Source organism: Hemiscyllium ocellatum, chromosome 10, assembly GCF_020745735.1.
Source record: "Hemiscyllium ocellatum isolate sHemOce1 chromosome 10, sHemOce1.pat.X.cur, whole genome shotgun sequence".
Taxonomy (NCBI): Eukaryota; Metazoa; Chordata; class Chondrichthyes; order Orectolobiformes; family Hemiscylliidae; genus Hemiscyllium; species Hemiscyllium ocellatum.
The window spans coordinates 96357845-96383155 of NC_083410.1; the positions used below are offsets into that span (position 1 = coordinate 96357845).

The 25311-nt window shown below is 49.6% G+C and overlaps 1 protein-coding gene across 2 annotated transcripts in view; it reads right to left on the minus strand.

Moving 5' to 3' along the window:
* LOC132819864 (nesprin-1-like) overlaps positions 1-25311 on the minus strand; it is a 339003-nt gene that overhangs the window by 240676 nt on the left and 73016 nt on the right. For both annotated transcript variants that reach the window (XM_060831771.1, XM_060831770.1), the window contains 6 exons: positions 24582-24728; positions 19373-19498; positions 14150-14326; positions 12785-13050; positions 8261-10421; positions 6518-6855 (listed from right to left, as the gene is read on the minus strand). In XM_060831771.1, the coding sequence (XP_060687754.1) occupies positions 6518-6855; positions 8261-10421; positions 12785-13050; positions 14150-14326; positions 19373-19498; positions 24582-24728 (3215 nt within the window). The remainder of the gene's footprint in view (positions 1-6517; positions 6856-8260; positions 10422-12784; positions 13051-14149; positions 14327-19372; positions 19499-24581; positions 24729-25311) is intronic.

Sequence of the window (25311 nt, forward strand, 5' to 3'; positions counted from 1 at the left end):
TTGGCTGCACCCAGCCCAGCAACACCACCAGATTTGGATTAAACACAGAGTAGACAGCTTCAGTTCAGGAGCTGGCCTTGCTCCAGGAATGGGGACAGGCTGGAGAGGAATGGGGACGGGCCGGAGAGGAATGGGGATGGCCCGGAGAGGAATGGGGACGGGCCGGAGAGGAATGGGGATGGGCCGGAGAGGAATGGGAACAGGCCGGAGAGGAATGGGGACGGGTCGGAGAGGAATGGAGATGGCCCGGAGAGGAATGGGGACAGGCCGGAGAGGAATGGGGACAGGCCGGAGAGGAATGGGGACGGGTCGGAGAGGAATGGAGACGGCCCGGAGAGGAAAAGGGACGGCCCAGAGAGGAATGGGGACAGGCCGGAGAGGAATGGGGATGGGCCAGAGAGGAATGGGGGACAGTGTTCAGTGGGCCAGGAACGAAGGTGGCCACTCGTTGGTCAGACCATATAGAAGCCCTTATAGAAAGACTGGAATGTCTATCGTTTCAGCTTTATTTCTTATTTTTCTAACTTATTCTATGTATATCTGTAAAGTAGAGTGACTTTTTTTTTCTATTTTAGTCGTACCTGGGTACTTTGGACCTAAGCCGGTACTGTGTGTTGGTGAGATGGTTGACCTTTCCTGTACTCCTGTTGTTCTGTAACTTGAGTACACGTGACAATACACCTCATTCTACATTCTTTTCTTGAGAAGAATAGCTTCAGTTGTTCTAATTTCCAGTCTACCGTCAATCTTAAGAAACAGGTCTTGTGCTGCAGTGGGTAGTGCCCTTATCTCTGAGCAGATCCCCACTCCAAGACCTGACGTCCGTGGAAGGAAGGTACACTCACAATGTGGGCAAGCCAGTTGAGTCTAGACTTGGAATTCCTCCCAACACACACGAATGGAAGGTGGTTTAAGAGTGGGGAGGATTCCCGAATCAGCCACATTTGCAGCAAGAATGTCAGAGCCTCGGACATCACGTGTTCCAAAATACACTGTAACGTCCTGAGTAACACACCAACTTTCTTGTATATTTTTTCTTTCATCTCGCCCGACACCTCCTTGTCGTTTTTTTGTAATAGAGGGAAAGGAACTGGGGCCAGGAGTCCAGGTTTTCGCAGATCACCATGCCGTACAAGTGCGTACAAATGAGAAGGAGAAATAGATAACTCAGCTCTTCAAATCTAGTCCTCCGTTCAATAAGATCAATGCTGCTCTGTTTGCGTTTAAAATTCCACCTTCCCTTCCACCCATGCTAACAATCAATCTCCCTGCCAAACAAAAATCTATCCACCTCCACCTTCAAAATATTGAATAACCTTGTGTGGGAAAGAATCTGCCCCCCCTGCCCACCCACAGCATGGCCACACAGAACACAGACAATCAAACCTGTCCAAACCATACAAGAAATACCCAGAATGCCTCAGCATTGACCAAACAGGCTGACAAAGGGAAACCAGACATGACCGTAGTCACTCGCGGACCAGGGGAATACATGTCCCAAGACAATAAGCTTCCTGGACCCAATAAACACAGGGTCCCAAAGCCCTAAGGGGAGTCTTGAGCCTCAGTCATACCAAAGCCACACAAAGCTCAGGTCAGACAGAGAGGCACCAGAACACCTCGTTCACAGGACAGCAACAATGGAAATACCTTACTGCTTTAAAAGGGACATTCTCACCTCCCCTCGAAGAGAGATGGAATCTCCTGACCCCATTAAGAATGCTGCTGGACTCTCCATTGTATCTACATTCGGGACATTTTTCTGATATCTGCTTAGCGATTATCACCATTGTAACTTGACTATCAAGACCATTGTATTTTCACTGTTTTTAATTAACACCATTGTACTGTATTTCTAAACAAACTGGCTTGATTCTCTGCTCAGGGTAGAGAACCCTTGATCTACCTGTACAGACTGTCAGGTCTGTGTCAGTCTGGTCAATTTCTCTTCCATCCATATTGCTTGTAATAAACAGCTTGTCAATTTCACCCGAGCTGGCTTGTCCGGCCTCAGCTTTATTGGGCTAATTTCTCTGACACCTTCCCTCCACCACTGCCTTCTGAGGCAGAGAAAGTTCCAAAGTCCTCAATCCTCTCAGAGAAAATGAATTCTCCACATTGCTGTTCTGAGTGAGTGACCCCCACCCATTGTAAAACAGCGTCTCCTTTATTGTGGGCTGACCCACAGCAGGGAAGATCCTTTCTGCACCCACTTCGACAAGACCATTCGGGAGGTGGTGAACTTCACGCAAATCACCCCTTGCTCTTCAGCGAAAACAAGTTCCACCTGTCCAAGCTTTCCTCAGAAGACAACCCACTCGTTCTAGGTATCCATCCAGTAAACGAGAAAAAGGACCAAAGAACTGCGGGTGCTGGAAATCAGAAACGGCTGGAAGAACTCAGCAGGTCTGTGGAGAGAAAGCAGGGTTTCACAACCAGTGACCCTTCTTCAGAAATCAAGCACGCAACCAATCCAGTAAACCTCCTCTTGAACACCTTTTACATCCTTTCTTAAATAAACGGACCAGAACTGAACACAGTGTTCAAGACATGGTCTTACCAACACCCTGTGTAGCTGATCCATAACACCTTCACACTTACTTCAATTCCTCTAGCATGCTGTATCCGAGTACTAACCTTTAACCATTCATGCACTACAGCAGCTTTGCAATGAAGAATATGGTAGCCATAATCCACTTAAATCATACTCTACTTTTTTTATTCTTTCTGCCAAAATGAACACCTTCACATTTTCCCACATTTATTCCACTTGCCAATTTTTCGCCCATTCACTGCATCCCTGTAACATCAACTTCATTACAAACTTGCCTACCTATCATTGCAGCATCTTCAAGAGGAGCTATCATCCTTTTCAAAATCATTGCAAACCATGAGAGCCCAGCACAGACTTTGTCACGTCCTGCCAATCCAAAACAGACCCATTCATGTATACTCTGTTTTCTACCAGCCGGCCAATCATCTATCCCAGCTGCTATGTGACCCCTAAGTCACGAGCTCCCACTTTGTGCAGTAGCCTTTTATGATTACATTAGATTCCCTACAGTGTGGAAACAGGCCCTTCGGCCTAACAAGTCCACACCGACCCTCTGAACAGCAAACCATCCAGACCCAATCCCCTCTGACTAATGCACCGACAGGCAATTTAGCCTGGCCAATTCACCTAACCTGGACATCTTTGGACTGTGGGAGGAAACCGGAGCACCCGAGAAAACCCACGCAGACACGGGGAGAGTGTGCAAACCCCACACAGACAGTTGCCCGAGGTGGAAATTGAACCCGAGTGCCTGGCTGTGAGGCGGCAATGCTAACCACTGAGCCACCGTGCAACTCCTGGTGGCACTTTATGTGGTAATGTGCTAAATGACTTCTCTAAATTCAATACAGCAGAGTAAGTTAACGGGCTGAGTTTTATCCAGAGCCAATGCCACTCCTTCAACAAGCTCCAATAAATTGGTGTGACAGGATTTCTCTTTGACACGACTATGACTCTTTGCGTTTACTTTGAGTTTTCCAAGTGCCCTGTTATAACCTCTTTAACGATTGATTCTCACAGCTTTCCCAAGGCAGACATCAAGCTAACTATAGCATAGTTACCTGTTCTCCTACTCCCTCCCTTCTTGACTAGATTTTTACTATTTTCCTGCCTGATGAAACCTGTCCAGAATCCAAAGCGTTTTGGAAAATTAACACCAATGCGTCTACTACCTCATTAGCCCCCAATAGAAGACTCTAAGTGAAGTCCATTAGGATTCAGAGACTAAACTACTCACAGGGGCCTTTGTGTGGTGTGACGGTAGTGCCCCTATCCCTGGACTTGGAGGCCCACGTTCAAGTCCCACCTGCTCCAGAGGTGGAAAGAACATCTCCAAACAGATTGATTAGGAAAAATAGATTCAATTAAAAAAAAGGACACATTTCAAGTTCCTCCCACGCTTCCACCTCCTGATTTCCAGATATTACTGGACTGTTTTCTGTACCCTTTACAGTGAATACAGAAGCAAAATATACATTCATTCTATTCACCATTTCTTTATTATCTGCTATTCACTCCCTGTTCTCGACATCTAAAGAACACACATTCCCATTACTCACACATTTCCTGATTATATACTTATAGAAACTCTTCCTATCCATTTTACGTTTCTAGCTAGCTTCTACTCATGCTTTCATTTGTTCTGATTAATTAATCAGAAATTACTGCTGTCACATTGCACAATATCACATCCAGTATAAACTGTTCCCTGATTGGTTGTAGAATGTGTTGCTCCCTTGAAAGCATTCTACGAGTTCTCTCCTTGATTAAAAATCCACGTCCGTTATATCCTTGCTCCACTAACTTGCCCACACTAGCTCAATGATGTTGCAGTCGAGAGTGTGGTGCTGGGAAAGCACAGCAGGTCAGGCAGCATCCGGGCAGCAGGAGAATCGACGTTTTGGGTAAAAGCCCTTCATCTGGAATGAGGCTTGTGGGTCGGGGCTGAGAGATAAATGGGAGGGGGGTGGGGTTGGGGGGGGGGGGGGGGGAGGTGGCTGGGAAAGCGATAGGTAGATAAAGGTGATGGAGAAGGTGATAGGTCAGAGGGGGCATTGATGAACAGGTCCGGACTGAGTTGGAGGCTTGGGACTGGGATAATGTGGGGGGAGGGGAAATGAGGAAGCTGTTGAAATCCACATTGATCCCGTGTAGTTTCAGGGTCCCAAGGCAGAATATGAGGCGTTCCTCCTCCAGGCGTCGGGTGGTAACGGTTTGGCAGTGGAGGAGGCCCAGGACCTGCATGTCCTTGACGGAGTGGGAGGGGGAGTTGAAGTGTTCAGCCACAGGGCGGTGGGGTTGGTGGGTGCGGGTGTCCCAGAGATGTTCTCTGAAACAATCTGCAAGAAGGTGCCCTGTCTCCCCGATGTAGAGGTGTCCACATCAGGTGCAACGGATACAGTAGATGACCAATGTGGTCTCCTCTACATCGGGGAGACAGGACGCCTTCTTGCGGATTGTTTCAGAGAACATCTCTGGGACACCCGCACCCACCAACCCCACCGCCCTGTGGCTGAACACTTCAATTCCCCCTCCCACTCCATCAAGGACATGCAGGTCCTGGGCCTCCTCCACTGCCAAACCGTTACCACCCGACGCCTGGAGGAGGAACGCCTCATATTCTGCCTTGGGACCCTGCAACCACATGGGATCAATGTGGATTTCAACAGCTGCCTCATTTCCCCTCTCCCCATAATATCCCAGTCTCAAGCCTCCAACTCAGCATGGCCCTCCTCCTCTGTCCATCACTGCCCCCTCTGACCTATCACCTTCTCCCTCACCTTCTTCCACCTATCGCTTTCCCAGCTACCCCCGCCCTCCCATTGATCTCTCAGCCTGACCCACAAGCCTCATTCCTAATGAAGGGCCTTTGCCTGAAATGTCGATTCCCCTGCTCCTCGGACGCTGCCTGACCTGCTGTGTTTTTCCAGTATCACACATTCTCGACTCTGATCTCCAGCATCTGCAGTCCTCACTTTTTCTTCCTCAATGGCATTGCAGCCTCGCATTATATAAGATAAGGCCATAAGATATCAGAGCAGAATTAGGCCATTCAGCCCATCGACTCTGCTCCACCATTCGATCATGGCTGACATGTTTCCCAATCTCATTCTCCTGCCTTCTCCCTGTAACCTTTGATCTCCTTACTAATCGAGAACCAATCTACCTCTGTCTGAAGTACACTGAATGACTTGACTTCCACAGCCTTCTGTGGCAATGAGTTCCACTCCCTGGCCAAAGACATTCCTCCTCACCTTCGGCCTACATGTCATCCTTTCACTCTGAGGCTATGCCCTTAGGTCCTAGTCTCTCCTACCAGGGGAAACATCTTCTCCATGTCCACTCTATCAAGGGCTCTCAGTATTGTATAAGTTTCAATGAGATCTCCCCTCATCGTTCTAAACTCCACTGAGTATAGTCCCAAAGGTCTCAAATGTTCCTCACATGATACGCCCTTCATCCCTGGGATCAGTCTAGAGAATCTCCTCTGTACCCCCTCCAACACCAGCACATTCTTCTTCAGATTTGGGGCCCAAAATTGATCACAACATTCCAAGTATGTTCTGACCAGGACTTTATACAGCCTCAGTGGTACATCCCTGCTCTTGTATTCTAGCCCTTTTGAAATAAATGCTAACATTACATTTGCCTTTCTAACTGCCAACTGAACCTGTTGTTAACCTGAAGAGAACCCTGAACTAGGGCTCCCGTGCTTCAGATTTCCAAAGCCCTTCCCTGTTTTGAAAATATTCTTCCCAACGAAGTGCGTATCCTCGCCGTTTCCCGCATTGTGTTCCATCTGCCTCTTTGCCCACTCCCCGAGTCAGTCCAAGTCCTCTGATGGGCCGAGTAGCCTAATTCTCTAGCAGCCCCCTCCTCTCCTCAACACAGCCTGCCCCAACCCCAACCCCACAGCTATTTTAAAACGTGCATTTGATATTATCGCCTACTTGAGGAGCTTACCTTTGCAGAATGGCTTGCTGAGCCTCAGCTTGTTGCTCAGTGTCTGCTCTCCGTTGTCGTAGTGACGCCAGGTTCTGTTCCACCTGTTCTCTCCCTGCTGTGTTGATCAATGGCAGGAAGCCGGGCATTAGTGCCTCCAACTCTCCCAGCCGGCTGGCCAGCTCTGCTTCCGTGGCGAAGAACTCAACGTGCCTTCTCAAGGTCTCCTCCGAAGCCTCAACGTCCACGCCATCTCCGGTCTGCTGCAAGAGGGCACTGGCATCGTCTAGCCAGCCCCTGGCGGACTGAACTGCCCGCAGGTACTGCTGGACTAGAGTCTGTGCCTTGTCCAGGGATGTCTGGTTGGGGAGTGTGGAATAGAAATTATCGTCAACTCTCGTCAAAAAAAAACATTCACCACTTGGCCAACAGCGTTCTTAACCTGCATTGTCTCGTCTTAATCTGCATCAAGGAAAATGATCAGCTCTCCTGTCACTTCTGAGTCATATTTCTCACAAAAGTTATGACTCCCACTTTGCTGCTACTGAGGGTCAACAGCCTTGAGAAGAATTTCCACTGACTATCAAGGGCAGACTGGAGACTGGACTATAATATCCACGAGAGAGAGAGAGAGACAGAGACAGAGAGACAGATTGAGAGAGAGAGAGAGAGAGAGAGAGAGAGAGGGACACAGAGACAGAGAGAGAGACAGAGACAGAGAGACAGATTGAGAGAGACAGATTGAGAGAGAGAGGGACACAGAGACAGAGACAGAGAGAGACATAGACAGAGACAGACAGAGAGACATAGACAGAGATAGGAAGAGAAAGAAAGTGTGTGTTGTAATGCTGGTGAGTGTGTGTGTGTGTGTGTGACAGAGAGAGACAGAGAGTGAGAGAGTGTATGTTGTAATGCTGGGGAGTGAGAGAGAGAGACAGAGAGGGAAAGAATTTGTGTTGTAATGCTGGGGAGTGAGAGAGAGAGACAGAGAGAGAGAGAAGGACAGAGAGAGTGTGTGTGTTGTAATGCTGGAGAGTGAGAGAGAGACAGAGAGAGAGTGTGTTGTGAGGCTGGTGAGTGGGTTGCAATATCTTTCAATGTCGCTGGGTCAAAATCCCAGAATTTCCTCCCTAAGGGCATTGTGGGTCAACCCACAGCAGGTGGACTGCAGCAGTTTAAGAAGGCAGCTCACCCCCACCTTCTCAAGGGGGCAACTAGGGACGGGCAATGGATGCTGGGCCCAGCCGGCGATGCCCACATCCCACAAACAAATTTAAAAATCAGACAAAAGGCTGTAATGCTGCCAAGAGGGGCCATCAGACTGGACAGTGACCTGTATTACCAGGGAGAAAGCGATAAGACTAACAGAAGGGCCGTAATACTGGAGTAGAAGCTATAATATTCAGGGGAGACTTGTAATATCGTACAGAGGACTGTCAAACCAAAGAGAAAGCTTTTAGACATGGGAGACAGCTCTAAATGAGGTGAAAAGGGAGAGAGAGAAAGAGATAGCGATGAAGAGGTGTAAGGTGTAATATCAGAGAAAGAGAAAAACAGACATTACTGACCCCAAGAACATTAGTATCAAATAATACAATGACAATCCCACGATGCCATCATCCCATCAAAGATCAAAGGTCAACGAGAGATGGTTTGGCTTCCTATTACCTCACAGTTTATAACCAACTGACTATATATAAAAGAAAAAAAATATAACCAACTGACTATATATAAAAGAAAAAAGTATATAACCAACTGACTAACCTTCTTGCTGCTCAGGGTTTCCTGGACTTCAGCCTCGAGTCTGGAAAGTTCCAACAGATTGCTCTCCACCTCTGGAGGCATCAGCTCCCTGGACTCGGAGTATTTCTCCTTCTCTTTACTGCTCAATCCCGCCATAATCCGAAGACTCGACTGCACCTCTTCCTCGAGGATCTGGGATTTCCGGATCTCCTCCTGGACACCCTGGAGATTGACATCCAGGTTCAAGTCGGCACTGAGGTCTCCCTTCACCTGCTGCAGCCAATCCAGAGTGTGTTGGATTTCCGTCTGGAAGTCGATCGTTTGAACCAGTCTGCTCTCGCACTCCATTATCCTGGCGCTGATGGTTCCTTGCGCTGACTGAAGCTCCTCTTTCCAAGCTTGAAGCTGCTGGCTCCTTGCCTCGCGGGCCCCACTGTCCAGCTCCGGTGAAAACTGCTCCACTTGCTCGATCAGCCCCTTCAGGAGGGAGCTGACCTCCTGCACGGCCCCCGCCAGAGCGTGGTAGTTCTTCAGCCTCTCCTCCACTGACAGGGTTTCCTCGTTGACCCGGACGAGCTCTTCGGCCAGGGCGCGAAGCCGGGCCTCCAGCCTGAGCGAGCAGGCCTCGTGCGCCCGGTAGGCCTCGGCGGTGTCTCCCAGCAGCGCCAGCTGCCGCTCAGCCTGCCGCCTCAGGCGGCTGTGGAGGCTGGACAGACCCGCCACCTCGTCGGGCATCCAGGGCTGGCCGGAGCTCCGGAAGGTCTCCTTCCTCTGGTTCAGGTCGTCCACTGCCTTGCCCAGACCCGTCACCTCATTGAGGAGGGCCCGGCAGTCGCTGCAGGCTGACTCGGCCTCCTCCGACGAGAGGCTGAGGCGGGCCTTGCTCACCCGGACCAGCTGCTCCTCCAGCTCACCCAGGGCCTTGCCAGTCAGGCTGACCAGCGAGGCGTACTCCTGGCGGGCCGCCATGGCCTCCTGGACCTTCTCAGACTTCTCCTTGGCCAGGCCGACGATGCTGTTGAACTGGCGGGGCAGGGCGTTCAGCTTCTCGTCCAGGAAGGAGTGGTCAGCCTCGCTGAGGGAGGGCAGCAGCTCGTGGCCGACTCTCTGCACCAGCAGCAGGAGGTTCTCGTGCTCGGTGGACTGTTCCAGAACCTGCCAGTACCTGGCGAGCTGCGAGGACAGCTCGGCGTCGCCGCCCATCAGGCTGACCTCCGGGAAGGTCACCACGTCGGCCTGCTTCATCCACTGGCACACCCGGTCCAGGTCGGCCTTGAAGTACTTCCTGGAGAGCAGCACCTTCTCCAGTTCCTGCAGCCGCTGGGCGCCCTCCTGCAAGGCCGAGTCGTAGGTGGCCTGCAGCTCCTGGAGCTGGGCCATGATCTCGGACGTCTCCTCCTCCGTCGCCTCCTTGGCCAGCTCCCTGCCCTGAGCCCACAGAGCCGCCACCTCCGTCTGGTACTCCTTCAGGCGGCTGCCGACGCTCTTGCAGCTGCGGATCTGCTTGCCCACCTCGGCTGGCATGAGGGCCGCGGGCTCCTTGGAAGTGGCCACCGACCGGTTCTGCTGGACCCAGCTGCTGGCCAGGCCAACGGCCATGAGGAACTGGGAGCGGTCCGACAGGGCCTGGCTCAGGTACTTCCTGCGCTGGCCCACCGCCTCGCGCAGGGAGCCCATCCTCCCATGCAGCGCACTCAGGGCCCTCTGCAGCTGCTGCCTCTCGTCCAGGCCCAGCTGGGCCAAGATCCTCTCGGCCTCCTCCGTCAGCGCCCCGTGGGCCAGCTCCTGCGACTCCAGCTCGTTGCAGACGGCGATGTGGTCCGGCAGCAGGGTCTGGGCCAGCTCGGCCGGCGGGCTGCACCTCAGGGCTTCGCCGAAGAGCTGGGCCTGCGCTTCGGCCCACTCCAGCAGGTCGTCCAGCCGGGCCTGGCACTGGCTCAGCTCCTCCAGGACCCGGGCGGACAGCTGGATCTTCTTCTCGATCAGCCCTTCCAGCTGCACCCACTGCCTCTCCAGGTGACTGCTCTGCTCCTTGATCAGCTCCTTGTCTTCGGGGTCCAGGCGGTCCATCAGCATCTGCTTCTGCTCCTTCAGGTCGTCCAGGACAAACCTCTGGGCCTGCACCTCACCGGCCAGCTTCCTCAGAGCTTCCAAATGCTCGGCCGTGCTCTCGGCATCAGTCCTGCCAGAAAGAAAGCATCATCCTGAGTGAGAACGTGTGCACGAAAGGCACACCAGAAACAGCCATTCGGCCCATTGAGCCAGTCGAACCCATGCTCTGTCATCTCAATGCTACACTCGTCCTCTGCCCCCACACCCCTTGATGCATTTAGCATTGAGACGGTCACTTCCTTCTCTCACAACTTAACCTCCACAGCCTCCTGTGGTCAAGAACTCAACAGGTTCATTAGCCACTAAGTGGAGACATTTCTCCTCAACCCGTCCCAAGATGGCCTGCTCTGAACCCTGACCCTGAGACCCCTTGGTCTACAGAGCCCCTCTGAAGCAGACTGACCCAGCTCTGTCAGGATCTGACACACTTCAGTGTGCATTTCCCTCTCATTCTTCTGAACTGTGGTAAGTAAGAGGCCCAACTGACCCCCACTCTCCCTTGTACAGCAAGCCCAGGGATCAGATTGGTGATTGGAAAGCTCAGCCAGTCAGGAAGCATCGGGCGGCACAGTGGCACAGTGGTTAGCGCTGCTGCCTCACAGCGCCAGAGACCCAAGTTCAATTCCTGCCTCAGGCGACAGACTGTGTGGAGTTTGCACGTTCTCCCCGTGTCTGCGTGGGTTTCCTCCGGGTGCTCTGATTCCCTCCCACAGTCCAAAGATGTGCAGGTTAGGTGAATTGGCCATGCTAAATTGCCCGTAGTGCTAGGCGAAGGGGTAGGGGTATGGGTGGGTTGCGCTTCGGCGGGTCGATGTGGACTTGTTGGGCCGAAGGGCCTGTTCCCACACTGTAGGGAATCTAATCATCCGGGGAGCAGGAGAATTGACAGGAATGATGAAGAGCTTGTGCTCACTTCTCCTGCTTCTCGGGTGCTGCCTGATCTGCTGTGCTTTTCCAGCACCACACTCTCAACTCTGATCTCCAGCATCCCAGTTAATCCCAGAGTTCAGTCCCGAGAAACAGTGATGATGGTATCTCCCAAGGATATCTCTCTGTCCCGGGATCGTGTTTCACAGCGGGATCCCTTTGTCTTCCTGGAGCAGCCACTGTGACTCCCAAGTGATGGGTTAGATCTCTCGGGGCTGAGGGATGGGGGTTAGGTAAGCAGGAGCTGGCAATAGGAACATCTCACAAACCACTCTCACGGCAAGTGGACAGACCCTGTCACGTCAGGGACAGGGCTGCTACAGGTACACAGAGAGAATACCAGGCAGACAACAGTCAGACAGACTGACTGAGAGAGAGAGAGAGAGAGAGACTGAAAGAAACAGATGACCGGGTAGAGCAATGCACTGCAGAGAAAAGGACAGGGCAGCATTTACATAGCACCAGACCCATCCGCAGCAGAGCTCCAAACATTTCATCGAGCAACATTTTGAAGTGGAAACAACCCTGCCCTTTTCTTTCTTTTTGCGGGGATAACATCAGGCAAGCTATGCACAGTAAGGTCTCACAGATGGAAATGAAATAAATTAAGGGATGTCGACAGAGACGGTGAGTCCATCTCTCATTCTCTCTCACACACACACACACACACACACACACACACACACACAGACACACACACACTCTCTGTCTCTATCTCTCTCTCACACACACAGTCTCTCTGTCTCTATCTCTCTCACACACAGACTCGCTGTCTCTATCTCTCTCTCTTACAAACACAGTCTCTGTCTCTATCTCTCTCATACACACATATACAGACTCTCTGTCTCTATCTCTCTCTCTCTTACACACACAGTCTCTGTCTCCATCTCTCGCTCACACACACGCAGTCTCTCTGTCTCTATCTCTCTCTCTCTCACACACACACATACACAGTCTCTCTGTCTCTATTGCTCTTTCTCACACACACACACAGAATCTCTCTATCTCTCTCACACACACAGAGTCTCTCTGTCTATCTCTCTCTCTCTCTCACATACACACACACACACACACACGCACACACACACAGTCTCTCTGTCTCTATCTCTCTCTCTCATACACACAGTCTCTCTGTCTCTATCTATCTCTCTCACACCGTCTCTCTCGCTCTCTCTCACATACACACACACAGTCTCTCTGTCTCTCTCTCTCACACTCTCACACACACAGTCTTTCTGTCTCTATCTCTCTGTCTCTATCTCTCTCTCTCACACACACACACACTCTCTCTCTGTCTCTATTTCTCTCTCTCTCTTAAACATACACACAGGTCTCTCTGTCTCTATATTTCTCTCTCTCACTCACACACACACACGCAAAGGTCTCTCTGTCTCTATCTCTCTCTCACACACACACTCTCTCTCTGTCTCTGTCTCTCTCTCTCTCTCTCTCAAACACACACACACACAATCTCTCTCTCTCTCTCTCTGTCTCTCTCGCTCTCACCTTGCTAAGTTGTCCCACTCTTTTGTGAACTTGTCCAAAAGCACTTCCACAACGCTCACTCGGTCGTGGTAATCTCTGGCTCTCTGCTGGTCCTCCTCACTCAGAGAGAGAAGGGCATTGATCTGGTGACACAGCTCCAGCCACTGGTTACTCAACTGCCCGATCTCGGAGTGTTCAGGTGACTCCTGGCCCTCTGTCAGAGCTGTGACCTTCTCTGTCAGGGCAGTGATGTTTGCCTTCCTGGACTGGAAATGACGACCCAGCTCCTAAACAGAAAAAATAACACCAGAGTCTCTTTCTCCAATGGAATAAAATGCCAGCGACTCACGAACTCCGAACGCGACTGCTCAGTGTCGACGTGCCCTCATCAGGTCAAAGATGGGGGAAACTCATTTCAAACCACCGCTTATTTCCTTAAGACCAGAGCTAGACTTGTTCAGCCCTGTCTCCTTATTGCAAAGTGAGTCCAGCTTTTGTGAATTTAATTTGAATGGAAGGTTACAGTTGCAAGAATGGTATTGATCCCAGGTAAAGACAATTCTTGGTAAGATCACACCAGGAGTGTAACATTCATGTGGGGAGCCCCATCGCACAGAGGACAATTCACCTTGGCAGGAGCAGAGTGAAGATTCATCAGAACCTCGTGTCTTCGAGGGTTGAATTAGGAGGGTTTAAGTCCGGCGTTTAGATAGCTAAGGGTGATCGAATCGAAGTGAGTAAAATCAATCCGGGCTTCGACAGGGTAGGTACAGCAAAACCTATTCTCCCTGGTACAGGGGTCCAGAAAAGTTGCAGGGTGTTATCTTAACAATGGGGTCAGACAGAATGGGAATTGGAAAGGGCAGTGGAAAGCTATCCCCCACAGCGCTGGGGATCCATGGGACCCAGCAGTTGTGGTATTGGTAATGTTTTGTTAGCTAACGGTATCAAACGATTATGAAGCGACAGTTGGGAGGTGGGTGAATGCAGCTGAGGTATAGATTAGCCATGAAAGAATTGAATATTTAGATAATCGATATTTCTAATCCAACTGTTCAATCATGTTATAACACACATCAAGGGTGGGTGAGACTTGAACCCAGACCTTATAGCTCAGAGGTAGGGACACTATCACTGCACTACAGTAGCCTTAACAAAGACGTGTGGGTTAGGTGGATTGGCTATGGTATATTGTCCATAGTGTCCAGGGATGTGCAAGTTAGGTGGATTAGCCATGAGCAATGCAGGGTTACAGGGAGAGGGTGGGGGATGGATCTGGGTGGGATGCTCTTCAGAGGGTTGGTATGACTCCGATGGGCCGAATGGCCTGCTTCCACACTGCAGGGATTCTATGATTTCCCGATCAGCACAAGCACGTTTTCTTACCTGCACCTGGGCCACCTGTTTCTGAGCGATTTTCAGCTCCAGTTCGGCGGGCCTCCTCTTCAGGCTGTGCAGCTGCTGCTCGGTCTCCAGGAAGCAGGCTCCTAGTTCGGCCTTCTGCCGCTTTACCTCCTCCCAGCCCAGGGCCAGTTCCTGCGACCTGACCAGCTGCTGCTCAATCTGCAACACACGACAGTCTGGCTTCACAGAGTGCACAGACACAGATGCAGCCACACGAGGACCACACACACACACACACACACCAGATGTAACCGTGAGGTGAGGTGCTCTCAGTAACACACCCTTCTCCCAGAGTCGGAAGGTCCTAAGTTCAAGACCCCCTACCTTGGGGGTTGACTGCATAATCTGGACATTCTGATGCCAAGCCCTCACTGGGTCAAAACTCTGGAACTCCCTTCTTAACTGCACATTGACTGTGCCTATTCCCTGTGCATGGTCAAAAAAGACAGCTAAATACCACCTTCCCCCCAATCAGAGGCAATAAGAGATGGGCATTACCCAGACAGCACACAGCATGTGGGATGTTACAATTCCCAGTGACCCAGGGATGGAGGTCCTTGAACACAGCACCCTTTTCCTATTGCACCTCTGCAGGCCTGTACCACAAACATAACAGGGAGGACTCCCCAAACTATAGGTTAATGACTGCGTTCTCACCAACAATGGAGAAGGGCCATGTCTACTAGCTCCTCCCAGTTTTTAGCATACTCCCCAGTTCCTCTTAACCAAATCCCCAGCCCCTTCCGGTAACCTAACCTGACCTGACCTAACCTAACCTAACCTAACCTGACAGAAAGGAGGATAAAGGATAGTTCAGTACCCGAAAGAACATAGTCTTGCTCTGGTCTCAATCTACCTCGGCTTCCAATGCCAGCCAGAACTGGGGATAGTTGCTATACAGTCTGCACAATGGCAGCCAATCTGAGCAGTAAATAGTGATGTTATCCACATATAGGAAAGCTTTGACCTGACTGTCTCCATTATTTAGGATCTACGCTTCATCCTTGTGAACGGACTCGGCAAAAAGTTCTACATAACACAGGAACCAGACAAGACAGAGATAGCAGCCTTGCCAGGCTCTGGAATGGAGTGAAAGGGTGGTCACTCAGTGCTCTCCTGATGTTGGTGGAGAGTGCTTGAATCCAACTGCGGATTGAGCGAAAGTGAGGACCACAGAAGCTGGAGATTAGAGTTATGAGTGTGGTGCTGGAAAAGCACAGCAGGTCAGGCAGCATCCGAGGAGCAGGAAAATCGACACTTCAGGCAAAAAGTCCTTCATCAAGAATTCCACACTCTTGACTCCAACTGTAGATTCCCTCCCCCCAAACCCCATGTTGGAGTGCTGCTCTATCACGGACAGGTCTGATATCCTGTCTAAGGCCTTCTCCAAGGCCAGGCTGCTGACCTGGGTCCACTCCCTGCCTCACACACAGGCAGCCAAACCCCTGAGTAACACAAAGCTCTGAACGCTGCACAGGGAACTTGATATCGATGACATCACCTGTAATTTGAAAATGTTTTGCCCTCAGGCTTCATATCTGACATGGAGTTTGCCAAACCTGCAGATTGTTACAATTGTACCTGTTGATTATGATGGAAAATCCCACAACGTTCAAATTGAAATCTTGTGTAATGTCTCGGTTCACAAATTTGATGGAATATGTGTCACTTTGAGACAAAGCCATGTTTACCCAGATAACATTGCCCATGTCCCACAGACAAATGTCAGGATATTTGTGATACACTATCGGAGGTGGTATATTCCAAATGAGATGATAAAGCAAGGCCTCAGCTGCTCTCTCAAGTGCAAGAGTTAATTCGACAGAGTAAGAGGGAGAATACTCCCCATGCCCTGGCTGGTATGTTTTTCTGAACAAATTATCCTGAAATTAACACACTCATAGTGTGTGGGAGCATGTTGTGCACAAAATGGCTGCTGCACTTCTGACAGGATGACAATTCAACAATGCTTCACTGGCAGTGAGGCATTGTGGGACATCCAGAGGCGCATTATAAAATGTGAAATGCTTCCCTTTTCTCTATCTTTCGTTATTCCCTGTAGCCTGTACCATGAAACTTGGGATGTAGCTTGTTTAGGAAGTTTTTGCTGTCAAGGGGCAGATTCTTCAAACAAGATTTGACAGTTTTACGTGCTGGGGAACCAGGAAGGATTTGGCTGACTTGCCTCGCCTACTGGTTACAGGCAGTCCCCAGGTTTCGGTCATGAGTCCATTTGCAAGTTGATTTGTACCAAATTGGAGAATGATATAGGACATTGGAAAGCAGCTATTTGCAAGTACGGGAGATTATCGCGTGTCGTGTCTTTAAAATTACAACCATGTATGGGATCATGTCGGCACTTACAGGCATTCGTAAGCCATGTGTTCCAAAATCCTGGGTCCTCTGCATTCACATTGCAGCAGCACAACATTCGGTGGGAAATTTGTTTAAAGTGGATTTTGATGGATTTTGAACCCAGCAAGACTTGGAAGAAGATACACCACTGAAGGTGAAGCCCTCAGGTCAGTGGAAATCTGTCCATTAACCACCCAAGTTAAAACGAGTGGTGCAAGAATATCTGACCATCACACATTCTAAAACACAGACATTTCAGGATTAAACATGATCAACCCTTTAGATGGTTATCCTGCAGAGCAGATATGTATTTTGGGAGATTACAATTTAAAGTGAAGTCAAATTCCAGAAGTTACCCTAGAATGTATTTATTTTGCCTTTGTAACACTATAGCAGGCCACATTCTGTATACTTTTTTTGGGGACGTTTTTTTTAAATTAGATTACTTACGCAGATTACTTTCTAATTTTTTTAAATTAGAAACCCACGCAGACACAGGGAGAACGTGCAAACTCCACACAGTCAGTCGCCTGAGTCGGGAATTGAACCCGGGTCTCAGGCGCTGTGAGGCAGCAGTGCTAACCACTGTGCCACCGTGCCGCCCACTTTGGATGGGAATGAAATAGAACGTCAAGTAGACTTGATCTGTGCTGGGATTTAGCTTCTGAAGGAACCTTCTCCCAACTGAATAATCTCACTCTGGACTAATTATCTTCAGATCCTTTCTCCCTCACATGTTTCTCAGAATACTATATGCCTCTTGCTCGCAGCAGTCCATGTGCTAGTGAGTTCTACATTATTATCATTCCCTTCATCATCAGGTGACATTTTAGACAATGTCTGGGGTGCACTATGCTAAGATAGACATCTGACCATGCTCTTAAAGGTGTTCTAAAATAAATGCTCATTTGCGTAACACTAGCTGCGCAATTTCAAACACGCCCAGAGGTCAGAGCTCCTTCTTGATCATGACGTCAGCCCCACACAGCTTTCTGTGTCCATTCCATGGAGTTAATCTTTTTTTTTCTTCCACAAAGGCTTTCTCTTTCATTCCGAGTCAGATTGATCAGTAACTAGTTCACAATCGTGGCTGCAGGGTTTCGACTCCTGCTCATTAATAATCCTGAAGGAGTCTGAACAGTGTGACACTCCGTGTATATTTAGATCTGCCTGCAGCAAGCCCAGCAGTCTCTATCATTCCACATTCTGACAAGACCTGTAAATTTTTGTACAACTCAACAATAAAAGAAGCTCCCTTTAAGTGTGCAATATAGCCTCACCCATGGCTAATCAAAGGTGAGACTGAGGGAAATAACTGGACAGAGGGTGGTATCCCGTCACCATGTCACCCTTTATTTACTTAGCCAGCCCAGAGTCAGTTGCCTGAACTGAGGGGATTCTAAACATATACAGAGGAACCTGGATTCTCCAAATTTTGGATTATTCGAATGAGATTGCAAGGTCCCGATGAGTGGCTAATTACATCACCCGGCATCAATATTCGGCATTCAATTAACCGAATGAATACTCCCCGCCTGTGTCCTTCAGATAATCAAGGTTCCTTAAGAGCTTTTAGATTAGATTTCCTACAGTGGGGAAACAGGCCTTTTGTCCCAACAAGTCCCCACTGACTCTCCGAAGTGTAACCCACCCCAACCCATTTCCCTCTGAATGATGCAACTAACACTATGGGCAATTTAGCCTGGCCAATTCACCTGATCAGCACATCTTTGGACTGTGGTAGGAAACCGGAGCACCCATAGAAACCTCCGCAAACACGAGGAGAACGTGCAAACTCCACACAGACAGTCACCTGAGGCTGGAATCGAACCCAGTTGTGAGGCAGCAGTGCTAACCACTGAGCCACCGTGCCACCCAAATCTCTGTACTTTTTTTTAACGCACAAAAACAAAAAAAAGGAGGGCAATGTCCCTACTCAGGAGAACTTTTCCCCACAGTACACTGGCTGTGGCCAGCGAGTTGCCTGAACTGAGGGGATTCAAAACACATTTATATATTTTTTTTCTTTTACCAATCCACCTGAACCGCACATCTTTGGACTGCGGGAGGAAACTGGAGCACCCGGAGGAAACCCACGCAGACACGGGGAGAATGTGCAAATTCCACACAGACAGTCACCTGAGTCGGGAATTGAACCCGGGTCTCTGGCGCTGTGAGGCAGCAGTGCTAACCACTGTGCCGCCCCAAAACACATTTATATTATTTTATTCAACAAATTACAAACCAGTTTACAATAAACATTTACAGCTGTACAAGAGACAGCAATTTTACAAGGGAGGGGATCAGCAAAGCTAGGCCCCAAACCCTACCGTTCAACCATTTTACAGGGAGATGAGGACAACCCTCAAATCCCAGTTCCACACATGACAAGACAGTGACAATGACATTTGTACATTCAACAATATGGTTACATACAGAAGTGCAGACAATACAGACCCAGCAAGCCCCCACCCCTCCCACCTTTCGCAAAACACATTTATATAGGTCAGCCAGGGCTTCCCTGATTGGGCCACGTTGACAACCCCAATCAAAGAATCACAGTCAACAAGGTTCCAATCACTGCACTCAGCAAGAAATTAAGTTAGTTTTTAAGTATGAAGGATATGACAGATGATACAGACAATATTCAAGACTTGAACTGTCAATTACTGTACGTTACGGGTGTGAAAACGCAAAGTTTTTTTTACGTAAGCGAGAAACATTGATAACGTACAAGCCTCTTTACACACTTTGCAAAGAAGACTTGTGGATTCTTAGTAAGTTGGCAATGGGAAAGTACGTCTGGAACTTGGTGGTTTGGGAGCTGAAGCAGCCAAATGCAGAGCTTACCGCTTGTTTGGTGTGTTGGATATCAGCAGCTGCTATCTTCACAGTGTCATCAGACAGGTCACACATGGAGCAAAGCAGTTCCAGGTAAGTACTGGCCTGCTCCTGTAGAGCCCGATAATGTTTCACCTGTAACAAGATGGAGCCGAGTGTTAGTAACACCTCACAACATTCACACCTGTCCAGGTGCAATGCACCAGCAGTGACCGCAAAGTGGAAAGCAAGGGCTGAGGAAGGACGCCATGTAAACCAAATCACCGTCTACAGGAATTCATGTTGCATGGAATTACCAGGAGAAACAAGAATTCTGTGAGGACTCTTAACAATATTTATAGATGCATCATTGAAAGCATTCTGTCTGGATGCATCATGGCCTGGTATGACAACAGCTCTGCCCAGAACTGTAAGAAATTAGAGTTCTGAACAAAGCCCAGTCCATCACACAACCCAACCTTCCATCCATTGACTCCATCTACACCTCTCGTTGCCTCAGGAAGGCAGCCAACATCATCAAAGACCCCTCCCACCCCGGTTATAATCTCTTCCAACCTCTTCCACTGGGCATAAGACACAAAAGCTTAAACACACGTCCCGACAAGTTCAAAAACAGCTTCTTCCGCGCCGTTATTAGATTTCTGAACAGACCTCTCAAATCTAACGTTTGTATCTCGCTCTTTGTGCACTTTGTATTGTATTTCTCGTTCTGTTCGGTTACTCTAATGCACTTTGTGTGATATACCTGCCTTTACTGCAGGCAAAACAAAACCTTTCACTGTCCCTAGGTATACAACAATAATAAATCAAATCAAAATCCCAAAGAGATCACAGGAACAAAATGATCTGAAGTGCCTTTTGCACAAACCATTAAAGGTGGCAGGGCAGGTTGTGAAAGTGATTAAAAAGGTATAAAAGATCTTTATTAATAGAGACAGAGTACTGAAGCAATGAGTCTATGAAGGACCTTTACAAGTTACTGCTCCAGCCTCAGGTCCAACGATAGACACAGAACTTTCAAATTTGGGGAGAATTCAGAAAAAAACTATCAAGACGGGGTACTTTAGTCACTGGAGAATTGGGAAAAGCTGGCGCTGTTCTCCCGAGAAACACTTGAGATGAGATTTAACTGAGGCACTTCAGGTCCTGACTGAGTGGCAACTCAGAATTAGACCCAATGGTCTGGCTGATTCACAAAGATCTATCCATAACTCCCTCACTTTTGTCGCCTCCGTCTCCAGGTTTAGAGCATGCTCAAGTTCCAGCAGGTGGATGTGTGGCTCTCTGACCTCGAGGGCAAAGTCAATATCCGGACGGGGAGGAAGTCCGACCGAGACACAAAGCAGACTCAGCTACAGCAGTTACAGGTGTGGTCAGTGCAAACAGGGATCTCCACACATTGTCCTGTCACACTGCGTACTCCTTCAGCCCATTCCTGTCAGGGTCACATAGTGACTGACTGACTGACTTACCCATCTACTGTGAACATTCACCGTTCACAAGAATATTAGCTGAATTTGAAGTAGTGTTGAAGACTGGTCTCAGGAACAAGAGTAGGTCATTCAGTCCCTCTAATCTATTTCATGGTACAATTCATCTTGGCTGATCTGTATTGTAATCCTGCTGTTGGAGTTTGTCGTGTGGTAGTAATGTCCCTGGACTAGCAACCCAGAACCTCAGGCCAATGTCCTGGGGGTATAAGTTCAAATCTCAAACACGACAGGTGGTGAAGTTTGAATTCAATCAAATCCAGAATAAAGAGCTGATCTAACTGTGGATTGCCATCAAAACCCCACCTACCTCACTAACGTCCTTTAGGGTAGGAAATCTGTCATCCTTACCTGGTCTGACCGACACACGGCTGCAGACCCATGGCTTCTGTCACTTGGGGTAATTAAGAATGGCCTAGTCTGCACCACCCACATAAGGAAAAAGCCCTAGATACCTCTCTCCCTGCCTCCTGAGCTGCTGCCAGGATTTGGCTTGTGAGTTTGTATGTACCTGTTCCCTCCCAGTTGGGGAACACATCAGCGGTCCAGGACATTCGATCTCGGACCTTCAGGTGACCATCCTCCAAGGTGGACTTCGGGACAGGCAGCAGCGAAAGGTGGCCGAGCAGAGGCTGATAGCTAAGTTCGGTACCCATAGGGAGGGCCTCAACCAGGACCTTGGGTTCATGTCACATTACAGGTGACCACCATTGCACTATACACACCCACACAGATACTTCTACACACGCACACACTCTCACACACACACCTCTCACACACACACAGGCACTCCTATACACAGATACACAGGACACACACACACACACACACAAAACGCGCACATAGACACCCACACACACCCTTACAGACACCCACACACTCCCACACTCACAAATGCACCACCTCACAGACTTAAAACACTCTGCATTCACTACACACACACACATACGCTTTCTCACACTCACAACCCCCAACCCAGACACACACGCACACAGACAAAGACCCAAATGCACACATATATTTTGTGGGGTGAATTTGTACTTGCAGGGTTACAATGTATTTTGCTCAAAAACTGATTGAATTTATGTAAAACGATGTTATCTCACATTTTAGATTAGAATCAATCTAAACATCAGGTCATAGACAGAGAACACAGGGGGCTAACACCTTCAACATATTGTCCAGCTATCATCATGGTGGTAAAAATAATGACTGCAGATGCTGGAAACCAGATTCTGGATCAGTGGTGCTGGAAGAGCACAGCAGTTCAGGCAGCATCCAAAGTGCAGCGAAATCGACGTTTCGGGCAAAAGCCTTTCATCAGGAATAAAGGCAGAGAGCCTGAAGCGTGGAGAGATAAGCTAGAAGAGGGTGGGGGTGGAGAGAAAGTAGCACAGAGTACAATGGGTGAGTGGGGGAGGGGATGAAGGTGATAAGTCAGGGAGGAGAGGGTGGACTGGATAGGTGGAAAAGGAGATAGGCAGGTCGGACAAGTCATGGGGACAGTGCTGAGCTGGAAATTTGGAACTAGGGTGAGATGGGGGAAGGGGAAATGTTGAAGTCCACATTGATGTGGACTTGAAGTGTTCCGAGGCGGAAGATGAGGCGTTCTTCCTCCAGGGATCTGGTGGTGAGGGAGCGGCACTGAAGGAGGCCCAGGACCTTCATGTCCTCGGCAGAGTAGGAGGGGGAGTTGAAATGTTGGGCTACAGGGCGGTGTGGTTGATGGGTGCCCCATGGATATCCAATCCTTTGACACCTCTATCCGCCATGACCATGGCCTCCAAGCCCTCCATTTTTTCCTCTCCAGATGTCCCCAACAGTACCCTTCCACCGACACTCTCCGTCGTTTGGCCGAACTGGTCCTTACCCTTAACAATTTCTCCTTCGAATCCTCCCACTTCCTCCAGACCAAAGGGGTGGCCATGGACACACATATGGGCCCCAGCTATGCCTGTCTCTTTGTTGGCTACGTAGAACAGTTGATCTTCCGTAATTACACCAGTACCACTCCCCACCTCTTCCTCCGCTACATTGATGACTGATGACTGCATTGGCACCACCTCATGCTCCTGAGAGGAGGTTGAGCAATTCATTAACTTCACCAACACATTCCACCCTGACCTTAAATTTACCTGGACCATCTCTGACACCTCCCTCCCCTTCCTGGAACTCTCCATCTCCATTAATGATGACCGACTTGACACTGACATTTTTTACAAACCCACCGACTCCCACAGCTACCTGGATTACACCTCTTCCCACCCTACCTCTTGCAAAAATGCCATCCCGTATTCCCAATTCCTCCGCCTCCGCCGTATCTGCTCCCAGGAGGACCAGTTCCACCACAGAACACACCAGATGGTTTCCTTCTTTAGAGACCGCAATTTCCCTTCTCACACGGTTAAAGATGCCCTCCAATGCATCTCGTCCACAGCCCGCACCTCCATCCTCAGACCCCACCCCTCCAACCGTAACAAAGACAGAACGCCCCTGGTGCTCATCTTCCACCCTACCAACCTTCGCATAAACCAAATCATCCGCCGACATTCCCGCCACCTCCAAAAAGACCCCACCACCAGGGATATATTTCCCTCCCCACCCCTTTCCGCCTTCCGCAAAGACCGTTCCCTCCGTGACTACCTGGTCAGGTCCACGCCTCCCTACAACCCATCCTCCCATCCTGGCACTTTCCCCTGCCACCACAGGAACTGTAAAACCTGCACCCACACCTCCTCCCTCACCTCTATCCAAGGCCCTAAAGGAGCCTTTCACATCCATCAAAGTTTTACCTGCACTACCAATAATATTATTTATTGTATCCGTTGCTCCCGATGCGGTCTCCTCTACATTGGGGAGACTGGGCGCCTCCTAGCAGAGCGCTTTAGGGAACATCTCCGGGACACCCGCACCAATCAACCACACCGCCCTGTGGCCCAACATTTCAACTCCCCCTCCCACTCTGCCGAGGACATGGAGGTCCTGGGCCTCCTTCACCGCCGCTCCCTCACCACCAGGCGCCTGGAGGAAGAACGCCTCATCTTCCGCCTCGGAACACTTCAACTCCAGGGCATCAATGTGGACTTCAACAGTTTCCTCATTTCCCCTTCCCCCACCTCACCCTAGTTCCAAACTTCTAGCTCAGCACTGTCCCCATGACTTGTCCAGACTTGTCCTACCTGCCTATCTCCTTTTCCACCTATCCACTCCACCCTCTCCTCCCTGACCTATCACCTTCATCCCCTCCCCCACTCACCTATTGTACTCTATGCTACTTTCTCCCCACCCCCACCCTCCTCTTGCTTATCTCTCCACGCTTCAGGCTCTCTGCCTTTATTCCTGATGAAGGGCTTTTGCCTGAAACATCGATTTCGCTGCTCCTTGGATGCTGCCTGAACTGTTGTGCTCTTCCAGCACCACTAATCCAGAATCTAGCTATCACCATTATTAACAGCTAACCCGAGAATGCAACTTTTTAAAAAATGGTTTTGTGATTTACTCATAAAAGAAATGAAACTATCACTGTATTCTAACAGATGAAAGGCTCAACAGACAATCAATTTTTCAATGTATAATTTCAGTCACATCACACTGTCAATTTTTGCTATAAATTCTGTGTGTTAGGATCGAGCCCTCCACTATCACCTGATGAAGGAACTAGTGTGCTTCCAATTAAACCTGTTGGACTATAACCTGGTGTTGTGTGAATTTTAACTTTGCATTGTTACCTGTTTCAGTGATTTCCGTGGGCTGGTGGGCGGGTGGTCTCGGGGCTTCAGTTCCTGCTGCACAGAATGGAGCCAGGCCTGACATTGCTGCAGGGTGTCCTGATGACTGACATGCTTCTGTAGTTCACGTTCCAGACTCTGGTACAGCTGGGGAGGAACGAGCCAGACAGAATCAGCAAAGGGTGCATGTTCAACCCGCCACTGGTTCCAGCTTTCATAGAATCCCTACAGTGGGGGAGCAGGGCATTCAGCCCATCGAGTCCTTCCAAAGAGCATCCCACCCAGACGAGCCCCCCAACCTTATCTCTGCATTTCCCACAGCTGAGCCACCTAGCCTGCGCATCCCTAGGCATGATGGGCAATTTAGCATAGCCAGTTCACCTAAACTGCACATCTTTGGACTGTTAGTGGAAACCGGAGCACCCAGAGGAAACCCAAGTAGACACGGGGAGAACGCACAAACTCCACACGCACAGTTGTCCAATGGCAGAGTCAAACCTGGGTCCGTGGCGCTGTGAGGCAGCATTGCTAACCACTGAGCCACCGTGCTACCGCTCATTGGATACATCACATCACCTGGCCTTTGCAAAGCAGGATGGGAAAATGTCAAGGATTTGTCAGACCAAGTATCTGTGCGGAGGCCGGCTCACCATGACAGAGGGGTGGGGAAGCAGTCGGCATGCTCATTGCCAATCGAGCGCGCTCCTTCAGACTGCACTGGAAGGAGGCA